Here is a 27386-nt window from a genome sequence, read left to right as displayed (position 1 = left end):
TCGCAGTCAGATTGAAGTTCCAAGTGATGTGTGGAGGGTGTCAGTCAGTCCAGCTCGTACACAGACGGATTAGGATTCCCACAGATACGCTCGGAAGATGAGATGGATTTTCCTTGACAATAGTTTTTTTTTTTCCCTTTTGTTCTTGGAGATTAAATGGAGCTGCCAAAGTGAACGTCAGATTAACTGCAGTGTACGAGTACTGACGCAAGATTACTGACAAAACAATTTCACAAATGATACATAATATGAGCTTGTGTCATGAAAAACAACAACAACAAAAAATACAGCAACGACACAACACCACCACCACCCAGGAAGCAATGCTGCTCTTCAGTTCACAAGAATGACTTTATATTTTATTAATGATTACTAATGAATCAATAGTAACATTATATTATATGCATTATTAATCATAAATAAAATTTTTACATATTTATTATTGTGTTCTACACAATTTTTAAACAGTACATCAATAAAGAACATTAAAAAAAGGTTTCATCTTAGAGACTGTACAAATTAAAAGATTTTAATAAAGAAATGAGGAAAAAAAAAACACCCCATGATGAACATGAAAATTCTGTACCCTATACAGGGGTTCCCAAACTTTTCCATGCCAAGGCCCCCCAAACAGCATTAGCTTCTGGCCGGGGACCCCCTTTGTAAACCCACAGACAATGCTACAAAATATGTAAAGAAACATCAACTTTTAGAATGTTTTCTCTTACTTTTATTCAATATTCAATAATTGTTACATTTGTTTAGCATAAGAATATTATTAACTAACGTTTTCAACACAAATATTTTCGCACTAAACAATAAACTGTATAACCTCCTGTAGTACCTGATTCAACTCGTTATCCATCCTTTTTGCGGCCAGTGCCTCGCGATGGAGCATGCAGTGTGTGGCCACTACATGCGGGGCCTCCTGCTTAATGAGCGCGGTCACTCCACTGATCTTCCCGGTCATTGCCGCGGCTCCGTCCGAACACACCCCCACACAACGGGTCCAGTCCAATCCGTTAGACTCGATGTAATCGTCCAAAACTTTAAAAATGTCTTTCCCAGTAGTTCTTCTTTCAAGTGCTTTACAAAATAGTATTTCCTCCACAAATCTTTCCTGTGAAATAAATCTGATGTGCACAAGCAGTTGGGCCTCATTGGATAAATCTGTGCTCTCATCCAGCTGAAGTGCAAAGTATTCGCTGGCTCTCACCTGCTCCAACAGCTGAGCAGATACGTCTTGAGCCATGTCACCAATCCATCGGCTCACGGTGTTATCAGAGAGTGGAGCAGCATCGATTTTTTTTTTTTTTGGCAGCATCCTCACCAAGCAATTCTCGGACAATATCTTTGGTGGCTGGTAAAATCAAATCTTCTCCAACTGAGTGAGGTTTTTTAGCACGAGCAATGTGGTACGAGACTAAAAACAATGCCTTCCGGGCCCACTCGGGGACAGTAGCTTGCTGGGTGAATGCAGCAGATTGCCTGACCAAATGCTCTTCGTTGCGTCTGAAGAAATCTACTGTTTTTTCGGCATCTGTCGGATGTTTTTGTACCAAGTGACGCTGAAGTTTCGAAGGTTTTAAGCACTCGTTTGACAGGGTCTCCAGACAGGACGCATTTCGGGCAATCATGGCCATTTTTCTGTATGGCCGTAAAGCCATACTTAATGTATGCTGCCTCATATTTTCGGATTTTAGTTGGCCAGGACTTCTTAGTTTTTTTTTCGCAGCAGTGTCCTCCACAGCAGGGCTGTTGGTTTGTTCCTTCGGTCTCTTCTTCAAAAACCTGTCCATTTTGTGCTAGCAATACGCTAGCTTGAGGAGCAAAGCAGCTTGATAAATGGCGCAAACCGCAACATCACAGGCAATCGGAGAGATGAGCATGGCAAACAACATTTCGATATGATGTATTATTAATAATTATATTTTATAATAATGATTAAAAACTAATTACAATATATTTAATAATAATTATTTTTAAAAAGTATATATTCTTTTTCGCAATTTTTTTGTTATCGTCCCTCCAACTTTCTGAGGCCCCCCTAGCGCCCCCTGGCGGCCCCCACTTTGAAAACCACTGCCCTATAATATACACACTCACCGGCCACTTTAATAGGAACTTGTGCTTGATTCTAAGATCCCTGTTCTTGGCTGCAGGAGTGGAACCCAGTGTGTTCTTCTGCTGCTGCATGCTGAGATGCTTTTCTGCTCACCACGGTTGTAAAGAGTGATTATATGAGTTACTATATCCTTCCTGGCAAAAAATCTCAAACCAATCTGGCCATTTTTCTCTGAGCTCTCTTATCAACAAGGCGTTTGTTTCCACCCACAGAACTGTCGCTCACTCAACTCTGTGTTTTTTGTTTTTCGCACCATTCTGTGTAAACTCTAGAGACTGTTGTGTGTGAAAACCCCAGGAGATCAGCAGTTTCTGAAATCCTCAAACCAGTCCATCTGGCTCAAACCAACACCCATACCACAGTGAAAGAAAGTCACACTTTGAGATCACAATTTTTCCCGTTCTGATGTTTGAAGCAGGGCTTTGAACCAGAATTTTTTCCTATTGGTTCGTTCCGAACAGAAACGGAATTTTAACGTTTCTGGTTTTGGGTTCCACCATTAAATAGACGTTCCAGAACCGGTTAGAACAAAAAAAATTCGTTCCCGGAATGGTTAATTACGTTCCCTGTCAGCTGTTTAACAAATGGCTATAAAATTATGTCTCTGTCTCATCCAGCTTAAGCCAAATGTAGGCTAATTCTATTACAACCTTCATTAAATAAGGCAAGAAATAATTCAAAACAATTATTATTTCAAATGTTGGCGATTTGGATTCTCAGTATGTCTTCCCATCTACACAAACAGAAAAAGTGCCAAAAATGAAAGATAATTTGTTTAGTGTGTTACCAAAGGCTAGTCAGGCCCTATGCATTGATAGGCTAACAGAGGTTAATGTCATTTAATGTTCGTGAGCCTCTCATTAACGTGGACAAATATATTGATATCGTGTTTGAAATTGATGTTTTTGAATAACGATATACTGCAATATTTACCTCTTATTTAAGATGTGGAGACGTGATAGTAGTCCACCCTCCCGCTCTCTCCATTCAGTCAGCGAACGTCACACAGGAAGCGAACCCCAGCGGGTCATAGAAACTTGCGCAGGAGAAGAATGACTTTTTTATTTGTAGGCTACGGAAACTTTGAGGAACGAAATAAAAACTGGTATTAACCGGTTACCATTATTTTTAATAAGCGTTTCTGTTCCGGAACATAAAAAATAATAAAGTTTCTGGTTTCGTTTCTGTTCCATGTGAAATAGAAAAAGTTCCCAGTTTTCGTTTTCGTTCCTTGAACCGGTTCAAAGCCCTGGTTTGAAGTGAACGTTAACTGAAGCTCTTGATTTGTATCTGCATGATTTGATGCACTGTGCTGCTGTCAAGGGATTGGCTGATTAGAGAACTGCATCAAACAGCAGATGGGTGTATGGGTGTTCCTAATAAGGTGGCCGACGAGTGTATATGCACATAATTGATTTACGAGGCGTATCTTATGGCACAGTCGTTATTTATGATGCTCCTGAAATGGCAGGTTGTGTGTCAGAGCTTGTCTTGTCCCTGCTCATTTATTGTTATTGGTGTTAAGGGAAAAAAAAAAGTTAGAGCAATATTCTCATTTTTAATTTTATCATCTTGGGAAAATGATGAGAAATTTTCATGCTCCATAGCTCGTCACAACTCCATGATTGTCCAATTAAATGTACATGTCCCGCCCCCAGAGGTGTGTCTTACTCTACAGTGGTAGCTTTTCACAGTAAACATGCTGCCTGTGTGTCGTCCTATCTTGCTTTCTTGAGGCAAATTTTTTTTTGCCGTTCTCCAGAGTTTGCCAACTTGTGTTGTGGCGTTTCTTGAATGCTACTGGCTGTTGTGACTAAATTATTTAAATATTTAAACCGCACAAAATTGCTGTCTAAGCACGTAAACTGCCTGGAAATCTCATTCAACTGTATAAAACATCTAGTTCAACTTCCAAAGTGCCAGAGAAAGTGTTGAACCTTGTCAAACGCTCCTTTAAGAAAACCTGACTTTGTTCTGATCAATTGGCAGATGAGTGTTATTACATCAGAACATCTACGAGCCAATCAGCTTCCAGTATGTAAATACAGGTTATAAAAGGAATTCGGTAGCCATGGATCATGCCTCTAATTGACATTTATTACAATGATTTTTCAGGTCCTCATCGATTTCTTGAGGAGGGTAAAAGTTTTGGCACCCGTGCCGTTTTTCTTTGTCTGTGAAACATCCATGTCCAGAAATTTAGTACATTGTCGAAAATACAAAATGGAAAATCTGTGTTGTGGTTGACACTTGAAGTTTGTCCACTCAGAACCACATTGTTCATGACTGAAGGGGATAAAAATTTATCGAGTGATGAATGTGGACCTAAAAATCATTTTCTCCATGTGGGAGATCGCAGCGTCTGGAAACTAACATCTACAAACCTGTGCGTAGTGTTTATTATACAGTGCCTTGAAAAAGTATTCATACCCCTTGAACTTTTTCACATTTTTCCACCTTACAACCATGAACTTAAAAGTTTTTTATTGAGATTTTATGTGATAGACCAACACAGAGTAGCACATAATTGTGACGTGAAACGAAAATGATAAATGGTCTTCAAAATTTTAAACAAATAAAAATCTGAAAAATGTGATGTGCATTAGTATTCAGCCCCCCTGCGTCAATACTTTGTAGAGCCACCTTTTGCTGCAATTACAGCTGCAAGTCTTTTGTGGTATGTCTCTACCAGCTTTGCACATCTAGACACTGAAATTTTTGCCCATTCTTCTTTGCAAAATAGCTCAAGCTCAGCCAGATTGGATGGAGAGCATCTGTGAACAGCAATTTTCAAGTCTTGCCACAGATGCTCAATGGGATTTAGGTCTGGACTTTGACTGGGCCATTCTAACACATGCATATTCTTTGATCTAGAGCAGGGGTCACCAAACTTTTTTCTCTGGGGGCCACATTGTCATTCCTGACTGTGATGGGGGGGCCGGGGTCGGGTCAGCTATATAACATAGAATTGCATGACCCAGACAAATATGACCACCAGCAGGCCTCGTGTAGTAGAGCCTGGCACAGCCATCCCCACTACTATATCAACACTACTATATCAACACTTGATTCCTGGCACATTTGTTTATCTTTACTAGTAGTTTGCAAAAGTAGTAATCGAGTCTTCACACTTTGTTTTAATTTGAAATACCACAGATATTCCATTTATTTATTTTCTAATAAAAATAACATCAAAGCTGTCAAGGTAAGAAACATCTGCCTAGTTGAGGTGATTGACACTGGCAAAGGTGAGTGGAAAATTATAAATTGTAGGTAGGCCTGTGGGCGGCACGGTGGTGTAGTGGTTAGCGCTGTCGCCTCACAGCAAGAAGGTCCTGGGTTCGAACCCCGGGTCCGGCGAGGGCCTTTCTGTGTGGAGTTTGCATGTTCTCCCCGTGTCCGCGTGGGTTTCCTCCGGGTGCTCCGGTTTCCCCCACAGTCCAAAGACATGCAGGTTAGGTTAACTGGTGACTCTAAATTGACCGTAGGTGTGAATGTGAGTGTGAATGGTTGTCTGTGTCTATGTGTCAGCCCTGTGATGACCTGGCGACTTGTCCAGGGTGTACCCCGCCTTTCGCCCGTAGTCAGCTGGGATAGGCTCCAGCTTGCCTGCGACCCTGTAGAAGGATAAAGCGGCTAGAGATAATGAGATGAGATGAGATGAGGTAGGCCTGTTGATATTATTAATAATATTAACAATAATTGTGTGCAACACTTAATAAAGGTCAAATAAATAGGCCTCTAAAATAAATACATTTTAAAAAACAGTGAAATTATAATATGAGCAATAGATCAATAGATCACAGCAGTTGTGCTGTGTCCTGCACGTCATTGCTCTCATCCATGGCCAAAGCAAAAAACTCGAATTCTGACGCTTTCTCATTCAGCTGGTCATACACGTTGTCCCCCAAATCTTCGGTTCGCCTGGTTATTGTAGGTGTGGAGAGACTCACCGCGTTGAGCACATCCTTCTTGTCCGGACACGCCTCCTCGGCCACAGCAAGCATGCATACTTTAACAAAGTCCCCATCAGTAAACGGCTTTCCATGGGTAGCTAGTAGGTGAGCTACCTTATAGCTAGCTCAGACAGCAGCCTGGTTGATCTGAGTTTGGTGAAGGAATACATTCTGTTGTGCAGCCAGTCCACATTTCATCCTCCAAATCCTGTCTTCTCTTGTTTGCCCTCGCAAACTAGCATACTCTTTGTGGCGGGTTTCGTGGTGACGACGCAGATTATATTCTTTGAAAACCGACACACTTTCTTGACATACAAGACAAACTGCACGGTCCTTACACTGAACGAAAAAATAATCGGTGGCCCACTGTTCTTTAAAAACTCTGCGCTCTCTGTCAGCTTTTCGCTTACCGCTAGCCATTTTGCTGTCCTGAACACTGACAGTTCTCTGTGCGTGCGCTGCCTGTCACTGCTTGATTGCGAGCATATGACGAAAATTTGGAAAATATGAATAGTTAATTTTATAACTAAATATCAATTTTAATTGATAAAATCAACAAAATACAAGATGCAGACATGTTATTATTTGCCAAAAAGCAATTTAAAAAAATAGGCCATGACCACTTTTGGGGATTGCCTCATAGGGCCGGTTCAAGTGATGGGGGGCAGAGGGGCTGGGGGGCCAGTCAAAGGGGGGTGGCGAGCCGGAGTCGGCCCGCGGGCCGTAGTTTGATGACCCCTGATCTAAACCATTCCATTGTAGCTCTGGCTGTCTGTTTAGGGTCATTGTCTTGCTAGAAGGTGAATCCCCTTCCCAGTCTCAAGTCTTTTGCAGCCTCCAACAGGTTTTCTTCCAGAATTGCCCAGTATTTAACTCCATCCATCTTCCCATCAACTCTGACCAGCTTCCCTGTCCCTGCTGAAGAAAAGCATCCCCATAGCATGATGCTGCCACCACCATGTTTCACAGTGGGGATGGTGTGTGCAGGGTGATGAGCAGTGTTAGTTTTCCGCCACACATAGCACTTTGCATTTAGGTCAAAAAGTTCAACTTTGGTCTCATCTGACCAAAGCACCTTCTTCCACATGTTTGCTGTGTCCCCTACATGGCTTCTTATGCCTGTCTTTCAACAGTGGCTTTCTTCTTGCCACTCTTCCAAAAAGGCCAGATTTGTGGAGTGTACGACTTATAGTTGTCCTGTGCACAGATTCTCCCACCTGAGCTGTGGATTTCTGCAGCTCCTCCAGAGTGATCATGGGCCTCTTGGCTGCTTCTCTGACCAGTGCTCTCCTTGCTCGCTCTGTCAGTTTAGGTGGACGGCCATGTCTTGGTAGGTTTGCAGTTGTGCCATACTTTTTCCATTTTTGAATGATGGATTGAACAGTGCTTCTTGAGATGTTCAGAGCTTGGGATATTTTTTATAACCTAACCCTGCTTTAAACTTCTCCAGAACTTTATCCCTGACCTGTCTGGTGAGTTCTTTGGTCTTCATGATGCTGTTTGTTCTTCAGCGTTCTCTAACAAACCACTGAGGCCTTCACAGAACAAGTGTATTTATGCTGAGAGTAAATTACACACAGTAGGACTCTATTAACTAATTAGATGACTTCTGAAGGCAATTGATTGGACTGGATTGTATTTAGAGGTATCAGAGGACAGGGGGCTGAATACTAATGCACACCACATTTTTCAGGTTTTTATTTGTTTAAAATTTTGAAGACCATTTATCATTTTTGTTTCACTTCACAATTATGTGCTACTCTGTGTTGGTCTATCACATAAAATCTCAATAAAAACTTTTAAGTTTGTGGTTGTAAAGTGGAAAAATGTGAAAAAGTTCAAGGGGTATGAATACTTTTTCAAGGCACTGTAGTCCTGTGAACCCCTTCGAGGAAGAATATAATAATAGTTCCTGCTGTTTGTTTGCAAAAAAAAAAAATCTCTTAACATCCAGGAACATCATTTTCCCCATGTTTGACATCTAACACACAAAATCAGCTGTACCTTGCTTTTGTTTTCTTTTTTAAAAATGCATTTTCACAGTTTGATGATCTGTAACACCCATGATGTGGAGAACATTTCACGTTCTGCCTCACATGCTATACCAACGTGCTGCTTCACGCGTAACACCACCTGCTTTCCCAGCATGAATGTTCACACTCCATCACCCAGTTTGTCTTTTTTTTTGCATTTTTTCCCCCAGTGATGACGTCCAAATGAAGGAAATGAGACCAAATACTCACCAGATAATACTGAAGCTCATGTTCTGTTCCTAACCTGGAGAAAGTGTGTGTGTGTGTGTGTGTGTGTGTGTGTGTGTGTGTGTGTGTGTAAAGCGGGTAGTGCAGATGAAATTATAAAATTTCTTCCAGAAAGCAAAACCATTACAGCAATAATTCAAAAGTAACAAACAAAAAACGAGAATCAGTTTTTGTTTTTATGAATCCTTACAAATGAGAAATTGGGAGTTGCTTCCTGTTTTGACTTCGAAAAATTAACTCTGGTTTCAGGAAATGTAAGAATTAGTTAGCTCCTCCTACAACGACTATTTATGAATAGAATTTTGGACACCTGGGATCTTTTAACAACACAATAATCTGGAAGCAAACACAACTCCTCAAAAGGACAGACATTGTGAAAAATAGTTAAACAAAAAAGAAACAATCAAAATAACTAAATCAATATAAACTTTTTTTTTTTTCGCGGTCCAAATCCTGCGCTCTGATTGGCTGGCGAGCGGGTCTGTATCCTACTGTATGGACCCCAGTTACAGACCCTGGCTACAGACCTCTGGTGACTTGCTCATTCACAACAACAACAAACATAGTAGCATTTTTTGTCAACATTTATCTTTTTTTTTATAAGATTTATTTATAAGATTATCAAAAATCTTAGAAATTTTTGCCAGCATTTCTCAGGAGAATAGCATTAATTTTATAGCATGGATAGCGATAATGACAGTCTTCACAGTGAAAGCGAGTTGTACTACCCTGAGGAAGAAGAAATAAAAGAAAACATTTCAGGAGAAAGCTAAAAACCTGTAATTTGCTAATGCCGAGCAAAAACATGGTTGAATCCTGAATGACGCAGTTTTGTATAAATAGGGGACTACATAGGCAGCAAAATGTATTTTTTTTCCTGCCATGGAAGTGCACTTGTATACCGAGGAGGAAGCAATTTGCATTACAGCCGTGAATGAGGATTCAAAATAGCATTAATTTTACAGCATGGACAGCAATAACGACAGTGTTCACAGCGAAAGCGAGTTTTACTACCATGAGGAAGAAGAAATATAAAAGAAAACATTTCAGGAGAAAGCTAAAAACCTGTAACTTGCTAACTCCAAGCAAAAACATGGCTGAATCCTGAATGACTCCTATTTGTATAAATAGGGGACTACATAGGTGGCAAAATGTAGGTTTTTTCCTGGCATGGAAGTGCACTTGTATACCGAGGAGGAAGAAATTTGCATTACAACTGTGAATGAGGATTCAAAATGGCGGCTTGGCTCGGTTTTCCCTTTCGGGCGCTCTCGTTTTCTGTTAGAATTTGGTAAAGAAAAAAATATTATTTACCAGCTTAAGGTCGGTCCGTATGGTGAAATACCGTGACCTTGGCCTTGAATACTGACCTCGGCCCAGAGGGCCTCGCTCAGTACTTTCAAGACCTCGGTCACGGTATTTCACGATATGGACCTCCCAGCTGATAAATGACAGATAGATAGATAGATAGATAGATAGATAGATAGATAGATAGATAGATATGCATGATATCCTGTTCGCATCCAAACCACTTTTAAAAATATGATTAAAAAATTCAGAAATTTCTATAGGTATAACCAACCCACCAATCTTGTTCCCTGTAATCCTATTCCGAAGGTGAAATTAGTTGAGTACTTCAGTGATATTGCGTGAGAAACATGTGTAATGCAACTTCTGAGATTAAAGATATTAGGACTATAATATACTCGGTGATTATCCAGAGGATCACGTCGAAGAGAAAGAAACAGAAGAGCAAATACACGAGGAGACATCTATCCATGTTAACGAATGATTTAGCGTTTATTCCAATATAAAAAATATCGATACCAGGTTTGGATTTTGGTGCACACATCAGATTATTAGTGTATTATTTGATTATTTTGGATTTTTATTGATCAGTTGTAAGAAAAACGCACAGCCTCAATCCTAAGGGTTTCATTGTTGAGTTATTCACATGGCATGATCATGACCAGCCATTTTATCATTTTAAAGAGGTACACTGTGGAGAAGAGCACAGACGTCATCATGCCAGTGTGGAGGAACTGAGGTCCAATTTTAGAGGAACATTTCGCCATTATCTCTGCACTTTTGCTTCAAGTACAAGTCTGAAATTGTCAGGAAAATAGTATGAACATCGTGTAAGGATGAGAAAGCTGAGAGCTGGATCCCTCACATACACACACACACACACACACACACACACACACACACACACACACACACACACACACACACACTTCCGTAATCCAGCACCAGATGCCGTCTGTGGCTTCAGCTTTCCATCAATTATCAACAGAGTGGCTGGACACTTAGCCATCACGTCCCCTCCGTAACTGCACTGTAAAAGGAATAAAGAGGAAGCTGAGCTGTGTGATGCTTTTAACGATGGAAAAGTGGTGAAAGCATTAATCTGTGAACGTCACACAGCAAAGTTCAGCTGACTCGCATCACTCCATTACTGATAAATCAGAGACTGCTGTATCTCCTCACGACAGGCACGACAGAAAGGACGGCTCGTATTCGCAAAGATCCACGTTTACTTTCACAGCATTCAGCAGACGCTTTTATCCAGAAGTGCTTTCTAATTTCAACTCTGAAACCATTTTCTTGTTCCTCATGCTTGTCCAAAGAGTCCAGGTTGTGGGAGACGACCATGAAACTGAGACCCTGTTGCAGAGGAGCAAGAAAAAATAATGCTTAGATCTGACCACAAGCGTTATTTCTGCTGTTTTATTTTTATCATTTTTTTTATTATTCTTTAATATTGGGCGGCACGGTGGTGTAGTGGTTAGCGCTGTCGCCTCACAGCAAGAAGGTCCGGGTTCGAGCCCCGTGGCCGGCGAGGGCCTTTCTGTGTGGAGTTTGCATGTTCTCCCCGTGTCCGCGTGGGTTTCCTCCGGGTGCTCCGGTTTCCCCCACAGTCCAAAGACATGCAGGTTAGGTTAACTGGTGACTCTAAGGCCCTGTCCACACGTCAACGGATTCAGGTGACTCCGATACAATTGCTTATCGTTTAGGCCTGGCGTCCACACGGCACCGGCATTTTGGGTGCCCAAAACGCAATCTTTTTGAGAACGGGTTCCAGAGTGGAAAGATCTGGCAACGTTGCCGTTGTGAAGTCGTCTGGATGAGTAGAACGGATTTGTTTACGATGACGTCACAACCACATGACTGTGAGTGCTTCACGCCGGGTAGAAGTGTAACGAATATCACCAGGCTATCACCAGGAAAAAGCCTTACAGAGCACTAGTGAGAGTGAAACACGAGCTTGGATATTATTATTATTATTATTATTATGTTCAGTGTTAGTTCACAGTAGTAATGCAAGAAGCAGAATAGTGACAGTAATAGTGAAGCAAAAACATGCAATTGTACAAACACTGCAGCTCTACAGCAAAATATTCATTTATGAAATGGTCTGATTCTTAACACCAGTAGTGCCAATGATCTCATTGCGATGCGAGTTGTCAACAAATCCTATAACTTGGTTCATGAAATGCGCTTACAAAATATTTTCACAGTGAATATTTATTGTGTAATGGTGCAAAGTGAGAGAGAGAGAGAGAGAGAGAGAGAGAGAGAGAGAATAGCCCATAGGGCAGAGTCAATCCCGCCAGCAAAAATAGCGAAAAAAAGGAGCGATCTCACCTCTTCAGATGATGGTTTAAGTCCGACAATACATTCCTCAAAAAGGGCGTAGAGGAGCAAATTAATCCATCAACGTAGCATTCAATTTATTCCGGACCATTAAAGACGCCGCCTTCCACGTAGAATCATACGTCATCCTCGCCGCCATATTGGATAGGTCAAAGCGGAGAATAAAGATTAGCTGCGTTTAACTGTACCAACAGGTTTACCGTCCAAACGAGATCACATGGGATTACCTTTCACAGGTGAGAAACAACAAATTATTCCATCAACGTGTAGCATTCAATTTATTCCGGACCATTAAAGACGCCGCCTTCCGCGTAGAATCATAGGTCATCCTCGCCGCCATATTGGAAAGGTCAAAGCGGAGAATAAAGATTAGCTGCGTTTAACTGTACCAACAGGTTTACCGTCCAAATGAGATCACATGGGATTACCTTTCACAGGTGAGACTGGAAAAATACTTTTCATTGTATTTGGTCATTATAATGTAATTTTCCAAACAGATTTTCCCGACTTTGTGGCTAATATGAAGTCTCGCGCATAATAGTTTATGCGCATGCGTCCTTACTTCTTCTATTGTTCTGGTGTCTCCGAAGGGACCGTCTTACAGCGCCCCTAGAGGTGTGGCATGTGTATTGCATCGTTTTCAGCAAGCGTTGCGTTGCCATATGGACCTGATATTTTACTGATTGTTGCCCATTTGGACACGATATATTTTTAAATAACATCTCGTTGCCGTTGTCGTGTGGATGTAGCCTAAATTGAGCGTAGGTGTGAATGTGAGTGTGAATGGTTGTCTGTGTCTATGTGTCAGCCCTGTGATGACCTGGCGACTTGTCCAGGGTGTACCCCGCCTTTCGCCCGTAGTCAGCTGGGATAGGCTCCAGCTTGCCTGCGACCCTGTAGAACAGGATAAAGCGGCTAGAGATAATGAGATGAGATGAGATGACTGGGACTGAGCATCTCCAAAATGGCGCATCTTGTGGGGTGTTCCCAGTATGCAGTGGTTAGTACATACCAAAAGTAGTCCATGGAAGGACAACTGGTGAACCGGCGACAGGGTCATGGGTGTTGAAGGCTCATTGATTCAAAGGCTAGCCCAGATGGTCTAATCCCACAGAAAAGCTACTGTAGCAGAAACTGCTGAAAAAGTTAATTCTGGCTAAAACAGAAAGGTGTCAGCATTAACTTTTTCAGCAGTTTCTGCTACAGTAGCTCTTCTGTGGGATTGGACCATCTGGGCTAGCCTTTGAATCAATGAGCCTTCGACACCCATGATCCTGTCGCCGGTTCACCGGTTGTCCTTTGTTGGACTACTTTTGATAGGTACTAACCCCTGCATACCGGGAACAGCCCACAAGATGTGCGATTTTGGAGATGCTCAGACCCAGTCATCTTGCCATCACAATTAGGCCCTTATTAAAGTCGCTCAGATCCTTATGCTTGCTCATTTTTCCTGCTTCCAACACATCAACTTCAAGAAGTGACTGTTCTCTTACTGACTAATATATCCCACTCATTGACAGGTGACATTGTAATGAGATAATCAGTGTTATTCACTTCACCTGTCAGTGGGTTTAATTTCATAGCTGATTGGTGTATATCATGATTCTAATTTCCGCCATACTGGATTTTCCACCATTGTGAATTCTTTTCGATTTTTTTCTTTCCTTTTCACAAACTTTGTTGAATGATCACAAAATGTGGATCACAGCATCGTGAACCGAACCTAAACAAATTAATTTCTTTTATTTTTGATAAGCCAGAGTGTGTGTGGGGTTTGTCTGAATTTAATGAGTCGCCAAACAGGAAGTGTTGGCATATTTCGGGAATGGTGTGATGTATTGCCATCAAACTGTGCAAACCTCATTCAGAACAAGTTCTGATAATCACAATGGATTCTGGCCTGTAATTAATTCATGATTGTCAATTAGCTTTTTTATTATTTATTTTAATATTGTAGATGAACATTTTTTTTCCCTTTTTATGTTTTTGAAAATGTGAAAAGGAAAAAAAAAATCCTGGAGCATTTATGAGTTCATGTTAATGGAAAAACTTGGCAAAAAATATCAACAATCAGAACTAAAAGTGTCTCATCATGAATAAAACTGAGGTTACACTGAGTGAAACAAACAATATAAAATATTAAACGATCATCCAGAATCTGAATGTTGACTCGAAAGGCGATCAAACCTGTCGCGACTCGGACGTCTGGCAAATTTTTTGTTGAAGTGACTTTTGAAAGAAATTTGCTCGAGGACATCAACTCATCCTCAACATCAATATTTCAGATTCGTTTTTATTTATTTACCCACAGTACTCCTTCTTGTCACCTCAGTTTTCCACAACCCAGGATCTCACGCTTGTTTAAGTCACGTTGAATTAAATATGTTTACGACAGTGAGCTCCCTGTGTGACGGTGATATATTACTGCAGTCTCTCTCATATATAAAATAATCCATCCAGCACCAGCCAAAATTTATGAAACACATCTGTTTTGTCAAAGGTGAGTCTGAGAGTGTGTGCGATGTCACATTTTGTTAATGTGTTAAGTAGTTTGTATTCATATTTTTAGTTGTATTGTTGCATATTTAACATAATGAAGTTAAAAAATGTAATCATATAATATTTTAAGATTTAATATGTCCAAAAACAAAACTACAATGTGATATTCGTCGTTTGCTCAGTGAAAGAAGGGGACAACACGTCAGATTTAATTTTGAATAAATTTAAATTGTGACAATCTAAAAATAACTCACTGTAACTAGCTAGGTCTCTTCTTCCTTCACTCTGATATTAAATATAATATACAGTGGTGCTTGAAAGTTTGTGAACCCTTTAGAATTTTCTATATTTCTGCATAAATATGACCTAAAATATCATCAGATTTTCACACAAGTCCTAAAAGTAGATAACGAGAATCCAGTTAAACAAATGAGACAAACATATTATACTTGGTCATTTATTTATTGAGGAAAATGATCCAATATTACATATCTGTGAGTGGCAAAAGTATGTGAACCTTTGCTTTCAGTATCTGGTGTGACCCCCTTGTGCAACAATAACTGCAACTAAACGTTTCCGGTAACTGTTGATCAGTCCTGCACACCGGCTTGGAGGAATTTTAGCCCATTCCTCCGTACAGAACAGCTTCAACTCTGGGATGTTGGTGGGTTTCCTCACATGAACTGCTCGCTTCAGGTCCTTCCACAACATTTCCATTGGATTAAGGTCAGGACTTTGACTTGGCCATTCCAAAACATTAACTTTATTCTTCTTTAACCATTCTTTGGTAGAACGACTTGTGTGCTTAGGGTCGTTGTCTTGCTGCATGACCCACCTTCTCTTGAGATTCAGTTCATGGACAGATGTCCTGACATTTTCCTTTAGAATTTGCTGGTATAATTCAGAATTCATTGTTCCATCAATGACAGCAAGCCGTCCTGGCCCAGATGCAGCAAAACAGGCCCAAACCATGATGCTACCACCACCACCATGTTTCACAGATGGGATAAGGCTCTTATGCTGGAATGCAGTGTTTTCCTTTCTCCAAACATAATGCTTCTCATTTAAACCAAAAAGTTATATTTTGGTCTCATTCGTCTGCAAAACATTTTTCCAATAGCCTTCTGGCTTGTCCACATGATCTTTAGCAAACTGCAGACAAGCAGCAATGTTCTTTTTGGAGAGCAGTGGCTTTCTCCTTGCAACCCTGCCATGCACAGAATTGTTGTTCAGTGTTCTCCTGATGGGGGACTCATGAGCATTAACATTAGCCAATGTGAGAGAGGCCTTCAGTTGCTTAGAAGTTACCCTGGGGTCCTTTGTGACCTCGCTGAATATTACACGCCTTGCTCTTGGAGTGATTTTTGTTGGTCGACCACTCCTGGGGAGGGTAAGAATGGTCTTGAATTTCGTCCATTTGTACACAAGGTGTCTGACTGTGGATTGGTGGAGTCCAAACTCTTTAGAGATGGTTTTGTAACCTTTTCCAGCCTGATGAGCATCAACAACGCTTTTTCTGAGATCCTCAGAAATTTCCTTTGTTCGTGCCATGATACACTTCCACAAACATGTGTTGTGAAGATCAGACTTTGACAGATCCCTGTTCTTTAAATAAAACAGGGTGCCCACTCACACCTGATTGTCATCCCATTGATTGAAAACACCTGACTCTAATTTCACCTTCAAATTAACTGCTAATCCTAGAGGTTCACATACTTTTGCCACTCATGGATATGTAATATTGGATCATTTTCCTCAATAAATAAATGACCAAGTAAAATATTTTTGTCTCATTTGTTTAACTGGGTTCTCTTTATCTACTTTTAGGACTTGTGTGAAAATCTGATGATGTTTTAGGTCATATTTATGGAGAAATATAGAAAAATCTAAAGGGTTCACAAACTTTCAAGCACCACTGTATTAAGCCTATACTGTAGGAGAAAACAACATAACTTTCAAAAAAGTTTTTATAAAGATTTGTTTTACCAAGAAACATGAATTTATCATCATCTAATTTAACTAAAGACTTTCGTCCAAAATATTTCACGTATACCATAACCGATTATTCCAAATTTCATAAATCACTCATTACATGTTGTGCTGTTATCAGAAATTATTATACGTACGGGACACTTTTTCGATGGAATAAAAACATGTAATCTATTCCCTTCTACCGGGTTTCATTCATTTGGTTCGATAGCATGCAATATTGTTATCATTTCACTTATCCTACATGTCTTATGTCACTCTACCCAATGGAGAATGAGCGTTGAATATGGTTTATGATATTGCATGGTTGTCAAGACAACATGATGTCACATGTCGGAGCTGATGCGAATATTCAATGAGATTTTTCTGTTGCGCATGTGCAGAAACATTTCTTTGTTCACTGGGAAAGAGAAAGACGTGTTGAACACCCAAAAGGCTACCAAAACTTCAGTAGATATTCTTCGTGCATATTTAGAAGCAGTGGCGAACTGTTACGATTAGAGCTGGGACTTGAGCTCAGCCAAACCTTAGCCAGACTCACCAAAAAAGCAACAGGGCAAAGGATTTTGCAAGGGATTAGCGGCAGGCTGCCAGGTAGCTCCATTGTGTGTGGTTGTCGATATTGACTAAATAAATTACATTGGGAAATGAATACTTAAGTCTGAGGGAAAGATACCGTGGCGAGCGTGCAGTGTGGAAGAAGAGTCTGGAGACAGAAACCTTAGTTTCTCTGTCATTAGCCTGTGCTACTTGCTCTCGCCAGCACTGGCTTGACCACTTTATTAGCATTTACTAACACTACTGATGAACGCTACACTGGCTGGAAGGTGACTTCACTGCTGTACTGACGATGCCAACTCACGGTTAAGCTCGCGTTGGCCTTCAAGAAGGCCAAGGGCAATACATTTTTGGTCCCTCTCACTATAAATCAAAATCTGATTGGTTAATTCATCTGTCAATTCCTACATAAACATACACTGCCATGGCCTTCTGTCCCAGCAATGAAGTCCTAACCAGTAAGTGAGCCAGCTCTAAACTCTTCACAGCCTAGAGACAAACTAAAAAAAATCTCATTGGATAACTTGATTTTAATGTTTTCAGGACAGTAACCCTTTCATTTCTGAAGCAAATTTGATAGAAAATGAGACTGAATTAGAAGAGAATTATTAGCATGAAATTATGAAAGAATGAAAGAAATTAAATATAACATTTGAAATGCTGATATGTTTGGCCTCGACGGTTCCCCTCCGTTTACAAGAGAAAAACATGCCAATGGACATTGAAAAACTGGAAAAGAGAGTGTGTATGTATAATAATAATAATAATAATAATAATAATAATGGCGGGGCGGCATGGTGGTGTAGTGGTTAGCGCTGTCGCCTCACAGCAAGAAGGTCCTGGGTTCGAGCCCCAGGGCCGGCGAGGGCCTTTCTGTGTGGAGTTTGCATGTTCTCCCCGTGTCCGCGTGGGTTTCCTCCGGGTGCTCCGGTTTCCCCCACAGTCCAAAGACATGCAGGTTAGGTTAACTGGTGACTCTAAATTGACCGTAGGTGTGAATGTGAGTGTGAATGGTTGTCTGTGTCTATGTGTCAGCCCTGTGATGACCTGGCGACTTGTCCAGGGTGTACCCCGCCTTTCGCCCGTAGTCAGCTGGGATAGGCTCCAGCTTGCCTGCGACCCTGTAGAAGGATAAAGCGGCTAGAGATAATGAGATGAGATGAGATAATAATGGCTTTTTTCATAGTACATCAGATATATTCCATTCAGCAAGCATGACACTGAACTCGTCTTTGACTCATTCGGTATCATGCTAGCTGAATGGAATTTATCTGATATACCATGAAAAAAAGCCAGCCAGTATTATTTAAATAATCAACAACAGGATGGTGTGAAGGGGCGGCATGGTGGTGTAGTGGTTAGCGCTGTCGCCTCACAATAAGAAGGTCCGGGTTCGAGCCCCGAGGCCGGCGAGGGCCTTTCTGTGCGGAGTTTGCATGTTCTCCCCGTGTCCGCGTGGGTTTCCTCCGGATGCTCCGGTTTCCCCCACAGTCCAAAGACATGCAGGTTAAGTTAACTGGTGACTCTGTGTGTCAGCCCTGTGATGACCTGGCGACTTGTCCAGGGTGTACCCCGCCTTTCGCCCGTAGTCAGCTGGGATAGGCTCCAGCTTGCCTGCGACCCTGTAGAAGGATAAAGCGGCTAGAGATAATGAGATGAGATGAGAGGATGGTGTGAATGTAATGAAATAAGTCCAGTTCCTGTTAACACCCGTGAGTTGATTATTTTCCGTTCACAGCACATCATGAAGTGTTTATTCGTCTTACATCATGGCAAATTTTCCCACAATTTATATCTCAATTCATTAAATAATGTGAAGTAATTTTTAAGCCTCATTATAAACATCTGCTTCCTCATCAGCCTTTATTTTCTCTCTGTGAAAATTAATATGAAAAAAAGTCAATATATAAAGTAGAGCTTGTCATGTTACTAAGATTACAGTACTGTGCAAAAGTCTTAGGCCCCCTATTTTTTTTCCATACAAACTTTGTTATAGATTTCTATTTTATGACTTCTACATTATTCAGTCAGTACAAAAACATTTAGAGTCCAAACATTCATTTTCATCTCATCTCATCTCATTATCTCTAGCCGCTTTATCCTTCTACAGGGTCGCAGGCAAGCTGGAGCCTATCCCAGCTGACTACGGGCGAAAGGCGGGGTACACCCTGGACAAGTCGCCAGGTCATCACAGGGCACATTCATTTTTCCAGCACAAAATTAAATGATACAGGAAAAAAAAAAGTTTGTATCTGAGCAGTATATTCCATAAGAGAGCACTTTTCAGATGAAAAAAGAAAACATAATGAAGGCTGCTGGGTTTTGGTGCAAAATGAAGAAGCGAGTGCGACAGTCAAAGTGTGCAGAAGAACTGTGGCTGGTTCTGTAAGATGCTCAGTAAAACCAACAGCTCATTTCCGCATCAAACTGCACTCACTGTACCTCAGACTACTATTTTTTTTTAAAGGAACAGTCCACCGTACTTCCATAATGAAATATGCTTTTATCTGAATTGAGACGAGCTGCTCCGTACCTCTCCAAGCTTTGCGCGACCTCCCAGTCAGTCAGACGCAGTCAGACGCGCTGTCACTCCTGTTAGCAATGTAGCTAGGCTCAGTATGGCCAATGGTATTTTTTGGGGCTGTAGTTAGATGCGACCAAACTCTTCCGCATTTTTCCTGTTTACATAGGTTTATATGACCAGTGACATGAAACAAGTTCAGTTACACAAATTGAAACGTAGCGATTTTCTATGCTATGGAAAGTCCGCACTATAATGACAGGCGTACTAACACCTTCTGCGCGCTTCGACAGCGCATTGATATCTGAGCTCCGTATCAATGCGCTGTCGAAGCGCGCAGAAGGTGTTAGTACGCCTGTCATTATAGTGCAGACTTTCCATAGCATAGAAAATCGCTACGTTTCAATTTGTGTAACTGAACTTGTTTCATGTCACTGGTCATATAAACCTATGTAAACAGGAAAAACGCGGAAGAGTTTGGTCGCATCTAACTACAGCCCCAAAAAATACCATTGGCCATGCTGAGCCTAGCTACATTGCTAACAGGAGTGACAGCGCGTCTGACTGCGTCTGACTGACTGGGAGGTCGCGCAAAGCTCGGAGAGGTACGGAGCAGCTCGTCTCAATTCAGATAAGAGCATATTTCATTATGGAAGTACGGTGGACTGTTCCTTTAAGCAAAGGGTTGTCTCACACCAAATACTGACTTTGTTTCATTTATTATGGGTCACTGCTGTTTATTGTTTTAATGTTGAAACATTTCATCTCATTATTTTTAAGCATTTCTTTACATGTGCCTAAGACTTTTGCACAGAACTATAGATTCTGAACATTAAACTTAATGTTACAGCTTTACCTCTGACACTGGAGACTCCTTCCATAAATGTTAAACCAGCATCATCTTATTTCACAAATATCAGCAATGAAACTGATTTCCATGGACCGTCAACTGTCCAAGCCCCTGTGTAAGTTGTTGAATGGAAACCTTATACGAAATATTACGGTATACTTAATCAACACCTTCACAATCGACCGATCACAATTGAGAATTCAGCAACATTATATACGATGAGTACTCCCAGTTATGATGAGTGCTAATTTGAGAAACAACATTGTCGCTGCAGCACCGTGACCTTTTCCTCTTGCAGGAGTGGAGAGCAGGTGATCATGTGATCAGGAGAACAGGTGATCAGGGCGCTTGCATGTGATGTTTGATGCCTTGCATGGTAACATGCAATGGCAAGTATTGGTCTGCATGCTACTTAATGAATGTCTTCCTTTCTCTCTCCCTGCCCCATGTGTGCTTGCAGAAGACATCCGTGCTGAAGGTGGGTCCTGCATTTTCAATCCTTATTCACTTATTTACCTCAACTTTCATCCCTAATGTGCTTTATCAATGTTACATGAGCGCAGCTTGGATGGTAGGTAGGTATCATTTTGTAGCTGAATTTATTATGGAAATTATGCAACTTTTCAACAAAATCCAGGTGAAATGAGGTAAAAACAAACAAACAAAAAAACACCAAAAATCATCACATCATCTGAAAATATCTTTGGACTTATTATAAGATTATGCTAAATTTTTATATTATTATTCAAGACATTAATTTCTGATTTTATTTCTGTCTAGAAATTTTCTTAAAACACAAAATTCTCTCCTAATGTCAAATTTAAATCCTACTTTATTTCCACTTTCCAGCTTCAGTATTTGTCAAATTATTTTACTCAAAATAAAATTTGTAAAAATATTTTAGACGTTTTCAGCTTTGAATCATTTTTATCTGTCGGAACAAAAAGGATCCCATAATGTAAAATATATTAAATTTATTCAACTTAATGCAATATTTCTATTTGTTCATATTTCTAGATATTTCTTTTCTAATTTCAAGGTTGAATTTTTTTGGTTCTTGCTGTAAATAAATGCTTAAAAGAAAAAAAAAAGTGCTAAAATGAAGCTTAAAATTAATTTTTAAAAAATATATACGTTATGTATCATAATTTCAGAAGATCTGTCTATGTTGAAGATATTTTTACTTGGGAATATCTAACTAAATTTAATCAGTATAATATATCCATCTATATATTTTTTGTAATATGGAAATATAAAACACACGAACATCTCTATAATAATTTGAACAAGTGACAGCTTGTTATTAAAATTTAATTTCATATGAATGAATGAAGTTCGAACTCACATTCACACTCAGCTTGACATTTAAAAGCATGTTCTGTGTGAGAAGAAACCCACGAGAAACAAGGTGTTCTTTAAGAGCCCAGTCGGGTTTCCGTATCCGTCGTGACGGGTGGAAATTCTCCTTCAAGGTTAAAAAGGTAACTCATCCATCTGCATGATATCCATATTAACTAACGGTGGGTAAATTCCTCTGAATCCACCATGAAGAAGATCAGTGGAGGCACAGAACAGAGATGGGGAAAGAAAATAAATAAATGAATAAATTAAAGCTGATGTAAAGGAGGAAAAGTGTTTTTCTTTATCAGATTGCTGTGTTCAAGTGGGCTGACGTGTCACGAGTATCATCAAGGTCATCTTCATATTATTTCGTTCAGTTTTGCTGATAAGGGGCTTTTTATAACGGATATTGTTGAGCGCGGAAGCTGTTGAGGGGGAAAAAGAACAAACTGAGAGAGAAGAACACAAGAAAAGCAGCAAATTAAAACATTCTTTCACCACATGACTATAAAATGCTAAAATTTGGATTAGCGCCATATTTATGCAATAAAAATGAATATTAAACATGATACTACATAGTTGAGTCAATAGAAACATCAAGAAATAGTTTTGACAAAAAAAAAAATCCCAGAAAATTCATAAAACAAAACCACAGCACTGTGCTAGGTAAGTAGTTCGCTAATTTTTCCTCTCCTTGAGGAAAACCTGACCAATTATCACCTTTAACAACTTCTCTAGCAGCTAATATTCAACTATTTGTTATTTTCTTCCTCCACAGTCAAGGTAGCAAACGTTAGTCTAACTATTACACTGCTATCAAAGAAGCTAGCTCATACAGTACAGTACATTATTAGTTCAGTCGACTGACAAGTTAATGAACATTCAACTAACTTGTATAAGCAAGCCAGCATCCAAAATTGTTCACAATGTAAATAATAAGTAGCATGGTTTTGTAGCAAAGCTCGCTAACTTTCAACTAACTATCATTTGGCTAGCTGGGTAGCTAACAGTAGCGAACTATCATATTCTGTAATTACATTCTGTAGTTACCGTATGTCTCCTAGCAAGATAGCCAATATTAAGCTCATTAGCTTAATTAGCTGTTCTGAGGCTACATCCACACGGCAACGAGATGTTATTTAAAAAAATATCGCGTCCACATGGGCAACGATCAGTAAGATATCAGGTCCATATGGCAACGCAACGCTTGCTGAAAACGATGCAATACACATGCCACACCTCTAGGGGCACTGTAAGATGGTCCCTTCGGAGACACCAGAACAATAGAAGAAGTAAGGACTCATGCGCATAAACTATTATGCGCGAGACTTCATATTAGCCACAAAGTCAGGAAAATCTGTTCGTAAAATTACGTTATAATGACCAAATACAATGAAAAGTATTTTTCCAGTCTCACCTGTGAAAGGTAATCCCATGTGATCTCGTTTGGACGGTAAACCTGTTAGTACAGTTAAACACAGCACATGAATGAGGCATCTTTATTCTCCGCTTTGACCCATCCAATATGGCGGCGAGGATGATGTATGATTCTACGCGGAAGGCGGCGTCTTTAATGGTCCGGAATAAATTGAATGCTACACGTTGATGGATTAATTTGTTCTTCTACGCCCTTTTTGAGGAATGTATTGTAGGACTTAAACCAACATCTGAAGAGGTGAGATCGCTCCTTTTTTTTCCCTATTTTTGCTGGCGGAATTGACTCTGCCCTAAGGGCTATTTTCTCTCTCTCTCTCACTTTGCACCATTACACAATAAATATTCACAGTGAAAATATTTTGTAAGCGCGTTTCATGAACCAAGTTATAGGATTTGTTGACAACTCGCATCGAGTTCGTTACACTTCTACCCGGCGTGAAGCACTGACAGTCATGTGGTTGTGACGTCATTGTAAACAAATCCGTTCTACTCATCCAGACGACTTCGCAACGGCGCCGTTGCCAGATCTTTCCACTCTGGAACCCGTTCTCAAAAGATTGCGTTTTGGGGCACCCAAAACGCCGGTGCCGTGTGGACGCCAGGCCTAAACGATAAACAATTGTATTGGATTCACCTGAATCCGTTGCCATGTGGACAGGGCCTGAGTAAACACGTACACAATTGCTTGCAAGCTAGCTAACAGTTGGCTCACCATTATCTTGTGTGCATAAATCAGTAGCAAGTTCTGCTCGCAAGCTAATGAAGTGTTTCGGTGGACTTATGATTAATTACTGTGGTATTTTTTTTTTCCAAACTGAAAATATTATGAAAATTAAAATTATTCAGCTTTTCTTTTGTTTGTTTATTTATTTACACTACCGTTCAAAAGTTTGGGGTCACTTTGAAATGTCCTTATTTTTGAAAGAAAAGCACTGTTCTTTTTAATGAAGATCACTTTAAACTAATCAGAAATACACTCTATACATTGCTAATGTGCTAAATGACTATTCTAGCTGCAAATGTCTGGTTTTTGGTGCAAAATCTCCATAGGTGTATAGAGGCCCATTTCCAGCAACTCTCACTCCAGTGTTCTAATGGTACAATGTGTTTGCTCATTGCCTCAGAAGGCTAATGGATGATTAGAAAACCCTTGTACAATCATGTTAGCACAGCTGAAAACAGTTGAGCTCTTTAGAGAAGCTATAAAACTGACCTTCCTTTGAGCAGATTGAGTTTCTGGAGCATCACATTTGTGGGGTCGATTAAATGCTCAAAATGGCCAGAAAAATGTCTTGACTATATTTTCTATTCATTTTACAACTTATGGTGGTAAATAAAAGTGTGACTTTTCATGGAAAACACAAAATTGTCTGGGTGACCCCAAACTTTTGAACGGTAGTGTATGTTTGTTTGTTTACTTTAAAATATATTTATTTTAATACTTAAAAAGCATACGTACATTACAAGGAATGCTGGATACTTTATGATGTTAATGTTTAAGTTTTGATGTTATCAGTAATCCCTGTGTAAGTTGTTAATATGTGAACGATAACGTATTTGAATGAGCGCATTCATATAAAGCTGTCATTTAATAATTATTCACCGATATTCACTGAGCCTGAGGCAGATAATTGTTTGTCAGCATACACAGGTAATTATTTGAAAAAAAAAAATCATTCATTTCAAACTTCAAAAGCAAATGTAACTAGACAGGGACACTCTAACGAGTGCAAACCCCGCCTTTTCCTTATTAAAATACATTGGGCGAAAATTTTGAAGTTCTGCCATGACCTTGACCTTTGACCTTTGACCTCCAAAATTTAATGGTTTCCTTCCTGGGTGATTGGCAACACATGTACAAAATTTGGTCCAAATCGATCCATTGGTTCTTGAGATATCTTGCAGACACACAGACAGACAGACAGACAGACAGACAGATATACACACACACAGACTGACCCAGGTGAAAATAATAACCCCTCCGACTACTGTCGGCGGGGTTAATAAAGACGTGGTGCAGACTTGTCACTTATCTACTCCGAGTCACCTAAAATACTTTGTTTTGAAATTGATAAAATAAATCACAGTTACGCTTTACCTTTGAATAGTTTTAAACCAAACTTCGTAGTATCTTTAGTGCTTTTAGGAACAGCATTTTCTTTCATTTACAGTATAATTCCTCCTCACGTAGGGTGATGAAGCGATTGGCTGCCATTTTGCCGAGTCGCTCGAGGTGATTACCGAGGAATAGTATAAATATGCAGGTGATTATAGGAAATTACGTGCACTGACTGGTTCAGAGATTTGGACTATTTCTTGATGATCACCTCGAGCGACTCAGCAAAATGGCAGCCAATCGCTTTGTCACCGTAATTGAGGAAGAATTGCAAATTATGAAAGAAAATACTGTTCCTAAAAGCACTAAAGATGATATGAAGTTTGGTCTAAAACTATTCAAAGGTAAGGTGGAATTGTGATTTATTTTATCTATTTAAAAAACAAAGTATTTTACGTGACTCGGCGTAGATACCGTAAGTGACACAAGTCTGTCATTACATTTACATGCTGCTTTTGAAGTTTGAAATAAAGGATTTTTTTTAAAATAACCACCAGTGTATTTATAGTAAAACAATTATCTGCCTCAGACTCAGCGAATATCAGTGAATAATAACCTCATCTTCATCTTGGATATTATTCACCGATATTCACTTCATAATTGTTAAATAGTCCAAATTTTCGACTAATCAATGAGTGCAATTTCCTACAATCATCTCTGTATTTATACTAAAGAGAATTAATCAGTCAGCACCTTCTGACCAATTAGAATCTACATTTTAACAACACTATGGTACCAAAAAAAAAAAAAGAGAACTACAGTATACCTCTATGAATAAATTGACAGGTAAACCCATGCTAATAGATCATGTTCTGCTGGCTCGGGCAGACGGTCAATTGATAGAATGTAAAAACGGTAATAACCCCCCCATGACATTTATGGTACATAATAGTTCTGCTGTTGGTACAAATGTACTTCTGCTTTGTGCAATGGAGAGGAAAATGATGAAACAATGGCTGTATTTTGTGCCGGTGTCTGGCTGTGTATTGGATTTGGGCTCCAGTTGTCCCTGTTTACACTGTAATTCAGTGGGTAGAAGAGTAAAGGATTGTGGGGGAAGCAGGTAGGTTTGGATCCAACAAAATGAAATATCCTTCAAGATGTTTTCTCCGAATGCTTGAAAAAAAACCCTTTTTTTTATTTCTTTATCCTAAACCTGCCAGCCTTAACATGATTTGGGGTCGGAGCTCCACATTTTAACAACTCAAAAATCCACAAAAAGTCTTCTTTTTTACCAAATAGAAAATAACTGGCATACGAGTCTGGAATGATTGACAGTTATGTCAGTATTTTGAACTCTCCGATATGAACTAACACCCTGCAATAGGGCTGCGTACCGGTACTGTGTACCGGTACTGTACCGTGAAAATCGATTCAGTACAGGTCCAAAATACCGGATCATGAAGTACCGGTACTGTACCGATATAAATTTACACTAAGAATATGCTTATTTTGTGACTGAAGATGCGTAAATCCTACCACAAAGACGAAAATTTAGCACTGGAAGAGACGTAAAATGCCGCGCTGAAACTTGAAATCAGAGCCATCTTTGATTTGAGATCCTCTCGCCACAGTCTCACGAGACATTGCGAGAGCTTAGCTGATCCAGCGTTCTGATTGGTCAAAAAGACTCAAAAGCAGGTCAGCCATTTTTCCTTTGCTGGCATTGGCGGCTTTTGTTGCTTTGTGTAATTTTGCCGCGTAAGTTAAAGGCTGCGGACTGCGCAGAGTGAATTTGTTTGTCATGCCACATGAGAAGACCAGTAAGGTCTGGGATCACGTAACAAAGCTTTCAGGGGGCCAGAACACAAGTTGTCTCACTGTGAGACAACTTATGACTTTTTGTCCCAAGTTAACCAAGTGTGAGACTGAGAGGGTGACTGAGAAGTAAGGTAGGAAACCTAGTTATGTTTGGTTTTCTTTGAATAAAGATACTGACAAGTTGTCAACAGTTTATTAATGTTTCTGTCATTTATTGAAGAAGTTCAGAAGAACACATGTTAATTTGTCAAATTGTTCAGGTACAGGTACAGGTCCAGACCTGTACCTAAACCTCTGCACCGGTACCTGTACCTG

The 27386-nt window shown here is 40.0% G+C and overlaps 1 protein-coding gene across 9 annotated transcripts in view; it reads left to right on the top strand.

Moving 5' to 3' along the window:
• LOC132883485 (neurexin-1a-like) overlaps positions 1–27386 on the top strand; it is a 602912-nt gene that overhangs the window by 10692 nt on the left and 564834 nt on the right. For 2 of the 9 annotated variants that reach the window (XM_060917166.1, XM_060917164.1), the window contains exon 2: positions 20877–20894. The exons of the other annotated variants lie outside the window; for them this stretch is intronic. In XM_060917166.1, coding sequence (XP_060773149.1) covers positions 20877–20894 — 18 coding nt within the window. The remainder of the gene's footprint in view (positions 1–20876; positions 20895–27386) is intronic. 9 annotated transcript variants of the gene reach the window in all.

This window comes from Neoarius graeffei, chromosome 3 (genome assembly GCF_027579695.1).
Source record: "Neoarius graeffei isolate fNeoGra1 chromosome 3, fNeoGra1.pri, whole genome shotgun sequence".
NCBI classification, from domain to species: Eukaryota; Metazoa; Chordata; class Actinopteri; order Siluriformes; family Ariidae; genus Neoarius; species Neoarius graeffei.
Note: the sequence above shows the minus strand (reverse complement) of the source record. Positions and strands in the feature narration are given on the sequence as shown.